Consider the following 15,140-nt stretch of genomic DNA (forward strand, 5'->3'; position numbering starts at 1 on the left):
CATCCACCTGCACCTGGAGCCACCTGATCCAGGGCCATCCACCTGCACCCAGGGCCATCCACCTGCACCTGGGGACATCCACCTGCACCCGGGGCCCTCGTGGGGCTGCAAAGGGAGCCAGTGAACCCACAGAGGAGTGATCAGAAAATGCTGCAGAGCTCTGAGATGGGTTTGTCCCCTCACCTCGGTCCTTCCCGTTCTGCAGCTTCTCTGTTTCTTCTTCGTCTTCTTCCTCTGCTTCAGGAAAAAGCAACAAGAGAAAAAGCAGACATGAGACAGGTGGGTGAGAGGACAGAGGCAATCGTGGAATCGTTTGGGTTGGAAAATCCCTCAGCCCATCGAGTCCAGTCGTTCCCCCAGCCCTGCCAAGGCCACCACTGCCCCATGTCCCCAGGTGCCACATGCACAGGGCCTTTAAACCCCTCCAGGGGTGGGGATTCCATCACCTCCCTGGGCAGCCCCTTCCAGTGCCTGACAGCCTTTCCCATGAAGAAATCCTTCCCGAATTTCAGCTGTTTCCTGGCGGGAGCTGTGGCCTTGCTCTGTTTGACCCAGGTGAGTTTCTGGCAGGGTATTTGCGCAGCAGAGTGGGAGCAGAAGGTCCCACTCTCCTGCAGGTGGTGGCTCTTATCTCATTCCAGCGCTTTGCCGAGTCCTGTGCAAACAGCTGATGGCTCTCCTGAGGGTGGTGTCACTGCTGCACGGGGTGTGAGAGCGAAGGCAGGGAGAACCCCCCCAGTGAAAGGCACAGCTGGGATGTGTGCTGGGACAGCAGGCCAAACCCCATCTCCACAAATGAAAAACATTCCGGGTGGTAATTGCAGGGGAATGTCAAATGTAGGCTGAACTGAAGCAGTGTGGTCACACCATGAGGTCTGACTTTTGAATTTACTGTGATAGGGGGTAACATCTTCAACCAAAGATTGATTTTCCCCTGCATAATTTAATTCGACACAATGGCTCATGTGCATAGAGCCAGGGATCTGCAATTCTTGAGGTTTGGAAGATGCCTTGGGAAGATGAGGAACCCACTGTTCCCATACTCTAAAGGTTATTTGGGGATGATCCCATAAATGTGCCTGATACAGCTTTTTTTAAAATCTCTTGGGATTGGCCAAACATCCACTGGCACAGCGACCAAACAGGTGGAAAATGTTTTCTTGGGGGTCGTGTTGGACAAGCATACGGTGTCTAAACCCGAAGCATTAGCTAAAGTCACCCAAACATTCATTTTAGGTGGGCTAAAGCAGCTGGAGGAACAGAACAGCTGGAGAACCAGAGGTGTCTGCAGTGGATCTGACCAGAGGGGACCTCGCAGACACGTCCTTGGTGGCTCTGAGAGCAGGACGGTGACACACGGGGTCACTCTGCTGCACTGGGTCCTTGAAGGGAGAGCTGAGGAGATCAGGGACAAAGGCAGACACCTCTGGAATAACCAGAATTGTGAGCTGGAGCTCAGCGTTGGGTCAGGAGCAGCCAGACTGGGCTCCCTGCAGAGCAGCGCCTCCTGAAGCACATCCTTCTGAGCTCAGCTGGAGTGAAAATGGAGCAAAAACGGGATCAGTGTTTTCCCCAGCAGCGCTGGGAGCGTGAGAGTGGCACTCCTGTGTGCATGTGGCACCTGTGGGGCACTGCTGGCCTTGGCAGTGCTGAGGGAACAGTAGGACTCCGCGGGCTTGGAGATCCTTTTCACCCTCAGTGATTTTGTGATTCTGAAATTCTGGGACTCCACAACTCCATCAGAGAACCATGGAACGTCCTGGGCTGGAAGGGACCCGCGGCGATCATGGAGTCCAACTGCTGCCCCTGCCCAGACCCCCCCAGATCCCACCCCGGGCATCCCTGGCAGCGCTGGCCAAACCCTCCTGGAGCTCTGACAGCCTGGGGATCTGGGCAGTGCCAGCCCCAGGGCCGTGCCCATTCCCTGGGGATCTGGGCAGTGCCAGCCCCAGGGCTGTGCCCATTCCCTGGGGATCTGGGCAGTGCCATCCTCCGGGTTGTGCCCATTCCTGGGGATCTGGGCAGTGCCATCCTCCGGGTTGTGCCCATTCCTGGGGATCTGGGCAGTGCCAGCCCGGGGCTGTGCCCATTCCCTGAGGATCTGGGCAGTGCCAGCCTCAGGGCTGTGCCCATTCCCTGGGGATCTGGGCAGTGCCAGCCCCAGGGCCGTGCCCATTCCCTGGGGATCTGGCAGTGCCAGCCCGGGGCTGTGCCCATTCCTGGGGATCTGGGCAGTGCCAGCCCCAGGGCTGTGCCCATTCCCTGGGGATCTGGGCAGTGCCAGCCCGGGGCTGTGCCCATTCCCTGGGGATCTGGGCAGTGCCATCCTCAGGGCTGTGCCCATTCCCTGGGGATCTGGGCAGTGCCATCCTCAGGGCTGTGCCCATTCCCTGGGGATCTGGGCAGTGCCAGCCCCAGGGCCGTGCCCATTCCCTGAGGATCTGGGCAGTGCCATCCTCGGGGCTGTGCCCATTCCCTGGGGATCTGGGCAGTGCCAGCCCCGGGGCCGTGCCCATTCCCTGGGGATCTGGGCAGTGCCAGCATCCTCTGGGGAAGATCCTTTCCTGATCTCCATCCACCCCTCCCCGACACCAAGGCAGGAGAAGGTGGCTGGGGCCGTCAGGGCACCCTGGGGAGCCCCGGGAGGACGGGGGGTGCTGCTGCCTGTGTCCCCTCCTGGGGAACCCCCTGCCCTGGGCAGGACAGGGACAGGGCAGGGACAGGGACAGGGACAGGGACAGGGCAGGGACAGGGACAGGACAGGGACAGGGACAGGGACAGGGACAGGGCAGGGACAGGGACAGGGCAGGGACAGGGCAGGGACAGGACAGGGACAGGGCAAGGACAGGGACAGGGCAGGGACAGGGACAGGGACAGGGACAGGGACAGGGACAGGGCAGGGACAGGGATGGGGACAGGGACAGGGCAAGGACAGGGACGGGGACAGGGACAGGAGAGGGACAGGGACAGGGATGGGGACAGGAGCAGGGACAGGACAGGAACAGGGATGGAGACAGGGACAGGAGAGGGACAGGGACAAGGGCAGGGACAGGGCAGGGACAGGGACAGGGAGAGGGACAGGGAAGGGAAGGACAGGAGAAGGGCAGGAACAGGGACAGGGACAAGGACAGGGACAGGGCAGGGACAGGGACAGGGACAGGGACAGGGCAGGGACAGGGCAAGGACAGGGACAGGAGCAGGGACAGGACAGGGACAGGGATGGAGAAAGGGACAGGGGAGGGACAGGGACAAGGACAGGGACAGGGTCAGGGACAGGGATAGGGACAGGGACAGGGAAGGGAAGAGAAGAACAGGGCAGGGACAGGACAGGGACAGGGCCGGGCAGGACAGGGCAGGACAGGACAGGGACAGGGACAGGGACAGGGACAGGGCAGGGCAGGACAGGGACAGGGAAGGGAAGAGAAGAGAAGGACAGGGCAGGACAGGGCAGGGACAGGGACAGGACAGGGCATGGCAGGGCAGGGCAGGGCAGGGCAGGACAGGGCAGGGACAGGGACAGGACAGGGCATGGCAGGGCAGGGCAGGGCAGGACAGGGACAGGGACAGGGACAGGGACAGGGACAGGGACAAGGACAGGGACAGGGACAGGGCAGGTCAGGGCAGGCTGGGAGCTGCAGCCCCACTGCATCCCCACCCTCCCCTCGCTGCAGGAGCTGCCCGCTCCCACCGCTCCCCCTGGGGCACGAGGCGTGAGGTGCTGCCGGCTGCCATCAGCTGAGGATCACTCATGCTCCTCCTCATTTACACAAACCACGCCGCTTCTGACACCTCCAGGGGAGCCCTCCTTGGTCTCTGCACCCCCCCCGAGCACGAGCCTGTCAGCAGCTCCATGCCATCCCCCCTCCCTGGTGACCCACGCGGCTTTGGAGGTCCCTGGCACGGCTGGTGGCCAGGGATGGACCCTGGGGACGGCTGGAGCCGTGTCAGGGGGTTTTGGGATGGAGATCAGGGAAAGCTTTGGCCAATGCCCTCAGGCACAGGCTGGGATTGTTGGGGTGTCCTGGGCGGGGGCAGGAGCTGGACTCCACGACCCCCGTGGCTCTGGCTCGGGTTATTCCACAATTCTGTGATTCTACAGCACTTGCTGTGCTCTGGGAAGCAAAAAGGGAACGGGCGCAGGCTCTGGGCAGAGGTTTGCTCTCCGTGTTTGAGCCTCGGGGGCAGAGCTGAGGGGATTTACGGGGGAGCTGGTGGCCCTGCCAGGGCCCTGCTGGTGCTGTGTCGTCCATGGACGACTTCATTAGCCCCCAGCTGCCGCTGCTGCCAGGACACGGGGCTGGCAGGGGGGATTTACTGCCGGCCACTGAAACACCCCCCCCATCCATCCAGCACGGCAGAGCCCCGAGGGCCAGCGAGGCAGAGACATTCTGGGGGATTTGGTGCCACAGCTGCCGGCTCCAGCAGGGAGCAGGGAGCAGGAGCAGACACAGGGCACTTCCCTGTTCCCTCAGCAGCAAAGGCAGCCCAGAAACTCAACCACGGGACCCCTCACCTTGCGAAAGGGCAGCCACGGAGGCCACCCTGTCACTGCCCCCCTGTTTGCCACCAGCCCAGGGCACTGAGCTCAGTCTTTCCCTGGAGCCCCTCTCAAAGCCTGGCAACCCTTGCCATGAAGAAATCCCTCCTGAAAGCGGGCTGGGAGCGCATGGTGCTGACGAGGCTGCAGGGCCAGGGGACGCTTCCCTGGGAGATGCAGGACCTGCCTCAGTCCCAGAGGGGTGCTCAGCTCCCCTGGCACGGGGAAGAGGCACAGAGGGAGTAATTATCTGTTTTCCACATCACTGTTTAACGACAAGGGATGAAATTGGCCTCCTGTGCAGTTATTGAGGCATGATTGCATCATCTGATGGAGGGTCACGGCAGAGGGTCTCACCTGCTGCCCAGGTACTGCAGGACTAAGCAGGAATTTGGGGACTCTCACTCCAAAAACCTGCTCTGGCTTGTGACTGTCTCATTAAGATCATCACCCAGCACTGCCCAGGCCACTGGTGCTGGCTCTAAAAGTGATTTTTCATTGGGCACGTGGACACACAGCCTCACGTTGCAGAAAACAACAGAAAACAAACCTAGCTTTAACGAGAAGTAATAGTTAATAGAACAACAGTTTCAACAGAAGACAAATGCAAGGACAGATCTTCAGCCTGTGGCTTCCAGCTCTCCTCCCGGCACGGCCTGGCTCAGCCCTCACCTGAGTGCAGCTCCTTCACCAGCGAGGACACGGTGTTGGTGATGGAGTCAGCTGCCACCAGCAGGTCGTTGCGCAGGTTCCTCCTCGTACCTGGCAGGGGCAGGCGCAGGGTCAGGAGGGGCTGCCCTGCCACTGCCCTGCGGCCTCTGTGCCCCCCCCAGCCTCCCTGTCCCCGCCTGGGCTGGCTCCCAGAGCAGGGGGATGGAGATGGGGATTCACCCTGGGACTCTGCCCCGCGCCCCGATCACCCTGTGGCAGTGGCAGTGACAGTGACAGTGACAGTGACAATAACAGTGACAGTGACAGTGGCAGTGACAGTGACAATGACAATGGCAGTGGCAGTGACAGTGGCAATGGCAGTGACAGTGACAGTGGCAGTGACAGTGACAATGACAATGGCAGTGGCAGTGACAGTGGCAATGGCAGTGACAGTGACAGTGACAGTGACAATGGCAGTGACAGTGACAATGACAATGACAGTGACAGTGACAATGGCAGTGACAGTGACAGTGACAGTGACAGTGACAATAACAGTGGCAGTGACAGTGACAGTGACATTGACAGTGACAATAACAGTGACAGTGACAGTGGCAGTGACAGTGACAATGACAATGGCAGTGGCAGTGACAGTGGCAATGGCAGTGACAGTGACAGTGACAGTGACAATGGCAGTGGCAGTGGCAGTGACAGTGGCAGTGACAGTGACAACGGCCATGGCAGTGACAGTGACAGTGACTGTAGCAGTGACAGTGACAGTGACAGTGGCAGTGACAATGACAGTGACAATGGCAGTGACTGTGGCAGTGACAATGGCAGTGACAATGACAGTGGCAGTGACAATGACAGTGACAGTGACAGTGACAGTGACAGTGGCAGTGACAGTAACAGTGGCAGTGGCAGTCACAGTGACAGTGGCAGTGACAGTGACAGTGACAGTGACAATGGCAGTGACAATAGCAGTGACAGGGACAGTGACAGTGACAATGGCAGTGACAGTGACAGTGACACTGACAATGACTGTTGGCAGTGACAGTGACAGTGACAATGGCAGTGACAGTGACAGTAACAATGGCGGTGGCAATGACAGTGACAGTGACAATGACAGTGACAGTGACAATGGCAGTGGCAGTGGCAGTGACAGTGATAGTAACAATGGCGGTGACAATGGCAGTGACAGTGACAGTGACAATGGCAGTGACAGTGACAGTAACAATGGCGGTGGCAATGACAGTGACAATGGCAGTGACAGTGACAGTGACTGTTGGCAGTGGCAGTGACAGTGACAATGGCAGTGACAGTGACAGTAACAATGACAATGGCAGTGACAATGACAATGACCATGGCAGTGACAGTGACAATGGCAGTGACAGTGACAGTGACTGTTGGCAGTGGCAGTGACAGTGGCAGTCACGGTGACAGTCACAGTGACAGTAACAATGACAATGACAGTGACAATGGCAATGACAATGGCAGTGGCAGTGGCAGCCCCGGCCGCTCCTCCCGCGGGCACAGCCGCCCTCCGAGCTGCCGAGCTCCCGGTGGGATCCACGGCTGTTGGAATCCTCCTCCTCAGGGCACGGCTCTGCGCCGGCCCCCGGTGACCCCGCGCTCTGGGGCACTCCCTGCTCAGCCCCGCTGGCCACCAGTGACCACCAGTGGCCCCTCAGGCTGTGCCCGGGCACAGGAGTGGCACGGGGATCAGGCGTGGGGGCCTCCTGAAGGCCACCAGCCCCTGGGATCAGGGCTGTGCCCCATCCCTGGAATGCCAAGGCCAGGCTGGAGCAACGTGGGCTGGTGTCCGTGCTGTGGAACAGCTGGACAATGTCTCCAAGCCCACCCAGACGTCTCCTGCCTGGGACACTCGGTTATTTTATTAAGTGGGGAAAAAAAAAAAAAAAAAAAAAAAAAATCGATGTTTTATTCTGTTTCCTGTGCTCGCCGTCGGCCTCGGCTTTGCCCTGTTTGTGTGATTAATGTGAAAGAGCGCTAATTGTGCAGACTGCCTTTCCGGAAGGATGGTTCCAGGAAAATGACTGCGGAGTCTGGTCAGCAGGTTTTCCTCTTGCACGAGAATCAGCCCCAGCGTGGTTACCTGGAGAGGAACTGCCCCTTGCTGTGGGCAGTGGTGGATCCCAGGATTCCCCAGGGACTGTTTTCCTCTCCTCCAAGGTTGTCAACAGCAGAATCGATTTTCTAATTCGATGTTGGCCTCTGCATCCGAGCTTTTCACCCAGAAACCATCAGGGTGTTTTATTCTAAACCTGTCATCGTCCCAGTGCCAGTCTTGGTAATGCTCTACTGAGTGGAAGATCAAGAGATCATCTGAGGAGGAGACTTTTCCAGTCTCAAGACTGTAAGGTCTCTGGGTCTCAGCTCTTCAAATATTTCCTGCTCCAGAATTCCCCCCCCACGAATGGGGCAGCTCGTGGAGGGAGGAAAAACGAGCCCGTGGTGTCCCTGTCCTCTGTGCCCTCACCACAGCGAGAGGTGGAACCATCTCATTTCTCAGCGTCTGGAGGATATTTGGGTTGTTCAGCCCGGAGAAAAGGAGACTCAGGGGTGACCTTGCTCTCCACAACTCTCTGAAGGGAGGTGCAGACAGGTGGGGTCGGTCTCTTCCACCGGGCAGCGCTGACAGAACAAGGGGACACAGCCTCGAGCAGTGTCAGGGAAGGTACAGGTTGGATATTAGGGAAAAAATGTTTCACCTAAAGAATAATAAAGTTTTGGAATTGTCTTCCCAGGGAGGTGGTGGAGTCACCATCTCTGGATGTGTTCAGAAAAAGGCTGGACGTGGCACTTGGTGCTGTAGTCTGGTTGAGGTGTTAGGGTATGGGTTAGCTTGATGATCTTGGAGGTCTCTTTCAACCTCATTATTCTGTGATTCTGTGAGTCTGTGATTCTGTGATCCTGTGATCCTATGATCCTCTGTGATCATGGGATTCTGTGATTCTGTAATTCTGTGTGATTCTGTGTGATTCTGTGATTCTGTGATCCTGTGTGATTCTGTGATCCTGTGATCCTATGATCCTGTGTGATCCTGGGATTCTGTGATCCTGGGATTCTGTGATTCTGTGTGATTCTGTGTGATTCTATGATTCTGTGATTCTGCCATTCTGTGATTCTGTGTGATTCTGTGTGATTCTGTGTGATTCTGTGTGATTCTGTGTGATTCTGTGTGATTCTATGATTCTGTGATTCTGTGATTGATTCTGTGATTCTGTGTGATTCTGTGATTCTGTGATTCTGTGATCCTGTGTGATTCTGTGATCCTGTGATCCTATGATCCTGTGTGATCCTGGGATTCTGTGATCCCGGGATTCTGTGATTCTGTGTGATTCTGTGTGATTCTGTGTGATTCTGTGTGATTCTATGATTCTGTGATTCTGTGATTCCGTGTGATTCTGTGTGATTCTGTGATTCTGTGTGATTCTGTGTGATTCTGTGATTCTGTGATTCTGTGTGATTCTGTGATTCTGTGATTCTGTGTGATTCTGTGTGATTCTGTGTGATTCTGTGTGATTCTGTGATCCTGTGTGATTCTGTGATCCTGTGATTGATTCTGTGATTCTGTGATTCTGTGATTCTGTGATTCTGTGATCCTGTGTGGTTCTGTGTGATTCTGTGATTCTGTGATTCTGTGTGATTCTGTGATTCTGTGATTCTGTGTGATTCTGTGTGATTCTGTGTGATTCTGTGTGATTCTGTGTGATTCTGTGATCCTGTGTGATTCTGTGATCCTGTGATTGATTCTGTGATTCTGTGATTCTGTGATTCTGTGTGATTCTGTGTGATTCTGTGTGATTCTGTGATTCTGTGATTCTGTGTGATTCTGTGTGATTCTGTGTGATTCTGTGTGATTCTGTGATCCTGTGTGATTCTGTGATCCTGTGATTGATTCTGTGATTCTGTGCTTCTGTGTGATTCTGTGTGATTCTATGATTCTGTGATTCTGCCATTCTGTGATTCTGTGTGATTCTGTGTGATTCTGTGTGATTCTGTGTGATTCTGTGATTCTGTGATCCTGTGTGATTCTGTGATCCTGTGATCCTATGATCCTGTGTGATCCTGGGATTCTGTGATCCTGGGATTCTGTGATTCTGTGTGATTCTGTGATTCTGTGATTCTGTGATCCTGTGTGGTTCTGTGTGATTCTGTGTGATTCTGTGTGATTCTGTGATCCTGTGTGATTCTGTGTGATTCTGTGATTCTGTGTGATTCTGTGTGATTCTGTGATTCTGTGTGATTCTGTGTGATTCTGTGTGATTCTGTGTGATTCTGTGATCCTGTGTGATTCTGTGATCCTGTGATTGATTCTGTGATTCTGTGATTCTGTGATCCTGTGTGATTCTGTGTGATTCTGTGTGATTCTGTGTGATTCTGTGATTCTGTGATTGATTCTGTGATTCTGTGATTCTGTGATTCTCTGTGATTCTGTGATTCTGTGATTCTGTGATTCTGTGATTCTGTGTGATTCTGTGTGATTCTGTGATTCTGTGATTCTGTGATTCTGTGATTGATTCTGTGATCCTGTGATCCTGTGATATGCAAAAGGCAGCAGGAATAACTGAGATGTTTTTGTTGGAGAAGAATCAGTGCGCTGAGGGGTGCCTGTGGGTTTGATTTGGTCCCCACCGACACCTGGTTCCTTGCAACACGTCTGGGATGCTGCCAGGTGTTGAAAACCTGGGAGAACCACGAGGTTTCACAGAGGGGGATCTCAGCAGCTCCTGAGGAAGGGCAGGCCTCAGGGAGAGGCAGCAAGGAGCCGTTGATGGTGTAACATCATCTTCACAGAAATTCACTTCATTGAGTTCGAAAGATTCCAAATGTGCCCCCAGATTTGGTCCAGGGCACGGGAAAGGGGTGCCTGGACATGGTGAGTTCCGTGTGTGCTGGACACGGGAGCAGGGAATGGTCTGGGTGGGAAGGACCTTCAAGATCACCTGGTTCCAGAACCTCCAGGGACACTGCCACTGTCCCAGGGTGTCCCAGGGTCCAGCCTGGCCTCGGGCACTGCCAGGGATCCAGGGGCAGCCACAGCTGCTCTGGGAATTCCATCCCAGCCCTTCCCCACCCTGCCAGGGAACAATTCCCAATTCCCAATCTCCCATCCAGCCCTGCCCTCTGGCACTGGGAGCCATTCCCTGGCTCCTGTCCCTCCATCTCCTGTCCCAAATCCCTCTGCAGCTCTCCTGGAGCTCCTTCAGGGCCTGGAAGTGGCTCCAGGATCTCCCCAGAGCTCCGTTTTCCCCCTTTAATCCCCCAGATCTGCTCCCCACAGGAATTCTCCGCTGAGAATCAGAAGCCCAGCCCGGAGCCATCCCAGCCAGCAGCACCTTGGGGTCACGGCATCCAACTGCTTTGGGTCGGGAGAGACCCCAGAGCCCACCCAGTGCCACCCCAGCCACAGCAGGGACACTGCCACTGTCCCAGCTGCTCCCAGCCCCGGTGCCCAGCGTGGCCTTGGGCACTGCCAGGGCTCCAGGGTGGTGGTCACCCCCGTGCCCACCTCCCCAGGGCACAATTCCCACCCCGATCCCTTTCCCCACGGCCCCGGGGTGGTCACCTGGTGCGAAGGCCTCGTGCACGTCGCCCCCGAGTCCGGCCAGCGCGTCCTGGGCCCCGTGCGTGGGCGTGGAGCCGGCCGAGGCCGAGCGCGCCGCGCCCGGGCGGCCGTGGGTGGGCGAGGGCTGCGCCGAGCCCGCGGCCTGCGCCTGCGGAGACACACAGAGCCCGTGGCTAGCGGCCCTGGGGCAGGGCTAGCAACACAGAGCCCATGGCTAGCGGCCCTGGGGCAGGGCTAGCAACACAGAGCCCGTGGCTAGCGGCCCTGGAGCATGGCTAGCAACACAGAGCCCTTGGCTAGCGGCCCTGGGGCACGGCTAGCAACACAGAGCCCTTGGCTAGCGGCCCTGGGGCAGGGCTAGCAACACAGAGCTAGCCCTGGGGCACGGCTAGCAGCACACAGAGCCCTTGGCTAGCGGCCCTGGGGCATGGCTAGCAACACAGAGCCCTTGGCTAGTGGCCCTAGGCCATGGCTAGCAGCACACAGAGCCCTTGGCTAGCGGCCCTGGGGGAGGGCTAGCAGCACACAGAGCCCTTGGCTAGCGGCCCTGGGCCCTGGCTAGCAGCACACAGAGCCTTTGGCTAGCGGCCCTGGGGCACGGCTAGCAGCACACAGAGCCCTTGGCTAGCGGCCCTGGGCCATGGCTAGCAGCACACAGAGCCCTTGGCTAGCGGCCCTGGGGCACGGCTAGCAACACAGAGCCCATGGCTAGCGGCCCTGGGGCAGGGCTAGCAACACAGAGCCCGTGGCTAGCGGCCCTGGAGCATGGCTAGCAACACAGAGCCCTTGGCTAGCGGCCCTGGGGCACGGCTAGCAACACAGAGCCCTTGGCTAGCGGCCCTGGGGCAGGGCTAGCAACACAGAGCTAGCCCTGGGGCACGGCTAGCAGCACACAGAGCCCTTGGCTAGCGGCCCTGGGCATGGCTAGCAACACAGAGCCCTTGGCTAGTGGCCCTAGGCCATGGCTAGCAGCACACAGAGCCCTTGGCTAGCGGCCCTGGGGGAGGGCTAGCAGCACACAGAGCCCTTGGCTAGCGGCCCTGGGCCCTGGCTAGCAGCACACAGAGCCTTTGGCTAGCGGCCCTGGGGCACGGCTAGCAGCACACAGAGCCCTTGGCTAGCGGCCCTGGGCCATGGCTAGCAGCACACAGAGCCCTTGGCTAGCGGCCCTGGGGCATGGCTAGCAGCACACAGAGCCCTTGGCTAGCGGCCCTGGGGCACGGCTAGCAACACAGAGCCCTTGGCTAGCGGCCCTGGGGCAGGGCGAGCAACACAGAGCCCTTGGCTAGCGGCCCTGGGGCACGGCTAGCAGCACAGAGCCCTTGGCTAGTGGCCCTGGGGCACGGCTAGCAGCACACAGAGCCCTTGGCTAGCGGCCCTGGGCCATGGCTAGCAGCACACAGAGCCCTTGGCTAGCGGCCCTGGGCCATGGCTAGCAGCACACAGAGCCCTTGGCTAGTGGCCTGTGGGCTCCAGGGCAGGGCTAGCAGCACACAGAGCTCTTGGCTAGCGGCCCTGGGCCCTGGCTAGCAGCACACAGAGGCCGGGACCTGTGCACGGTGACACTGCCAGGACCTGTGCACGGTGACACAGCTGGGATCTGTGCATGGGAACACAGCTGGGATCTGTGCATGGTGACACCCCCAGCACCTCTCACAGTGGTGACACCCCTGGCTTCCTGCACAGCAGTGACACCACCAGCGCCCCAGACATGGTGACACTGCCAGCACCCCAGACATGGTGACACCGTCAACACCCAGACATGGTGACACTGCCAGCACCCAAACACGGTGACACCGTTAACACCCCACACAATGGTGACACTGCCAACACCCTGTGCAACAGTGACACTGCCAACACTGAGACACGGTGACACCATCAACATCCCAGACACGGTGACACTGCCAGCACCCAGACACGGTGACACTGCCAGCACCCAGACACAGTGACACTGCCAGCACCCCAGACACGGTGACACCGTCAACATCCCAGACATGGTGACACTGCCAACACTGAGACACGGTGACACTGCCGGCACCCCAGACATGGTGACACTGCCAACACCCAAACACAGTGACACTGCCAGCACCCAAACACGGTGACACTGCCAACACCCAGACATGGTGACACTGCCAGCACCCAGACACGGTGACACCGTCAACACTCAAACACGGTGACACTGCCAACACCCAAACACAGTGACACTGCCAGCACCCCAGACACGGTGACACTGCCAACACCCAAACACAGTGACACTGCCAGCACCCTGTGCAATGGTGACACTGCCAACACCCAAACACAGTGACACTGCCAGCACCCAGACACGGTGACACTGCCAGCACCCAGACACGGTGACACTGCCAACACCCAGACACGGTGACACTGCCAGCACCCAGACATAGTGACACTGCCAGCACCCAGACACGGTGACACTGCCAACACCCAAACACGGTGACACTGCCAGCACCCAGACACGGTGACACTGCCAACACCCAAACACGGTGACACTGCCAACACCCAGACACAGTGACACTGCCAGCACCCAGACACGGTGACACTGCCAGCACCCCAGACACAGTGACACTGCCAACACCCAGACACGGTGACACTGCCAGCACCCTGTGCAATGGTGACACCGCCAGCACCCAGACACGGTGACACTGTCAACACTCAAACACGGTGACACCGTCAACATCCCAAACACGGTGACACTGCCAACACTGAGACACGGTGACACCATCAACATCCCAGACATGGTGACACTGCCAACACTGAGACACGGTGACACCGTCAACATCCCAGACGCGGTGACACTGCCAGCACCCAGACACGGTGACACCGTCAACACTCAAACACGGTGGCACTGCCAGCACCCCAGACATGGTGACACTGCCAACACCCAAACACGGTGACACTGCCAGCACCCAGACACGGTGACACCGTCAACACTCAAACACGGTGGCACTGCCAGCACCCCAGACATGGTGACACTGCCAACACCCAGACACGTTGACACCGTTAGCACCCCACACAATGGTGACACTGCCAACACCCAGACAGGGTGACACTGCCAGCACCCCAGACGTGGTGACACTGCCAGCACCCTGTGCAGCGGTGACACCATCAACATCCCAGACATGGTGACACTGCCAACACCCAAACACGGTGTCACCATCAACACCCCAGACATGGTGACACTGCCAACACTGAGACACAGTGACACCATCAACACCCCAGACATGGTGACACTGCCAACACCCAAACACGGTGTCACCATCAACACCCCAGACCCGGTGACAGCCGGTGCCCCGTGCCAGTGCCACAGCAGCCCCAGGTCCAGCTGCTGCTCAGTGACAGCTCCGGCTCGTCCCCCTGTCCCCCGCAGCCCCAGGCCGGTGTTCGTGTGAACACGAAAACCCAGCCGTGTGGAAAATTGTCATTTTGGAACTGCATCAGTGCCTGGGGAGTCACATGTCCCTGTGCCACGGGCGCCAGGGGACACGGCTGCAGCGGGGAGCGGAGCTTCTCCAAGGAAACGTCCCCCAGAGCTGCGTGTGCCGCACACAGCTTCCCTTCCCTGCAGCCAGCACCGAGTCCGACCTGCAACACCCACCCCAAACGCCAAATGAGACCTGCAACACCCACCCCAAACACCAAATCCGACCTGCAACACCCACCCCAAAACACACCCTAACACCAAATCAGACCTGGAACCCCAAAACACACCCAAACACCAAATCCGACCTGCAACACCCACCCCAAACACCAAATCTGACCTGGAACCCCAAAATGCACCCAAACACCAAATCTGAACTGCAACACCCACCCCAAACACCAAATCTGACCTGGAACCCCAAAATGCACCCAAACACCAAATCCGACCTGCAACACCCACCCCAAAACACACCCTAACACCAAATCAGACCTGGAACCCCAAAACACACCCAAACACCAAATCCGACCTGCAACACCCACGCAAAAAACACAAATCTGACCTGCAACACCCACCCCAAAACACACCTAACACCAAATCTGACCTGGAACCCCAAAACACCCACCCCAAATACCAAATCCGACCTACAACACCCACCCCAAACACCGAATCCGACCTGCAACACCCACCCCAAAACACACCCAAACACCAAATCAGACCTGGAACCCTAAAACACACCCAAACACCAAATCAGACCTGGAACCCCAAAACGCACCCAAACAGACCTGGAACCCCAAAACACACCCAAACACCAAATCCGACCTACAACACCCACCCCAAACACCGAATCCGACCTGGAACCCCAAAACGCACCCAAACAGACCTGGAACCCCAAAATGCACCTGAACAACAAATCTGACCTGGAACCC

The 15,140-nt window shown here is 57.7% G+C and overlaps 1 protein-coding gene across 6 annotated transcripts in view; it reads right to left on the reverse strand.

Moving 5' to 3' along the window:
• The window catches only part of DTNB (dystrobrevin beta), a 188,488-nt gene that overhangs the window by 10,147 nt on the left and 163,201 nt on the right, over window positions 1–15,140 (reverse strand). For 5 of the 6 annotated variants that reach the window (XM_054002118.1, XM_054002116.1, XM_054002114.1 and 2 more), the window contains 3 exons: window positions 10,779–10,926; window positions 5,210–5,299; window positions 184–237 (listed from right to left, as the gene is read on the reverse strand). In XM_054002118.1, coding sequence (XP_053858093.1) covers window positions 184–237; window positions 5,210–5,299; window positions 10,779–10,926 — 292 coding nt within the window. The remainder of the gene's footprint in view (window positions 1–183; window positions 238–5,209; window positions 5,300–10,778; window positions 10,927–15,140) is intronic. The other variant, XM_054002115.1, reaches the window with a different exon arrangement.

This window comes from Vidua macroura, chromosome 35 (assembly GCF_024509145.1).
Source record: "Vidua macroura isolate BioBank_ID:100142 chromosome 35, ASM2450914v1, whole genome shotgun sequence".
NCBI lineage: Eukaryota > Metazoa > Chordata > Aves > Passeriformes > Viduidae > Vidua > Vidua macroura.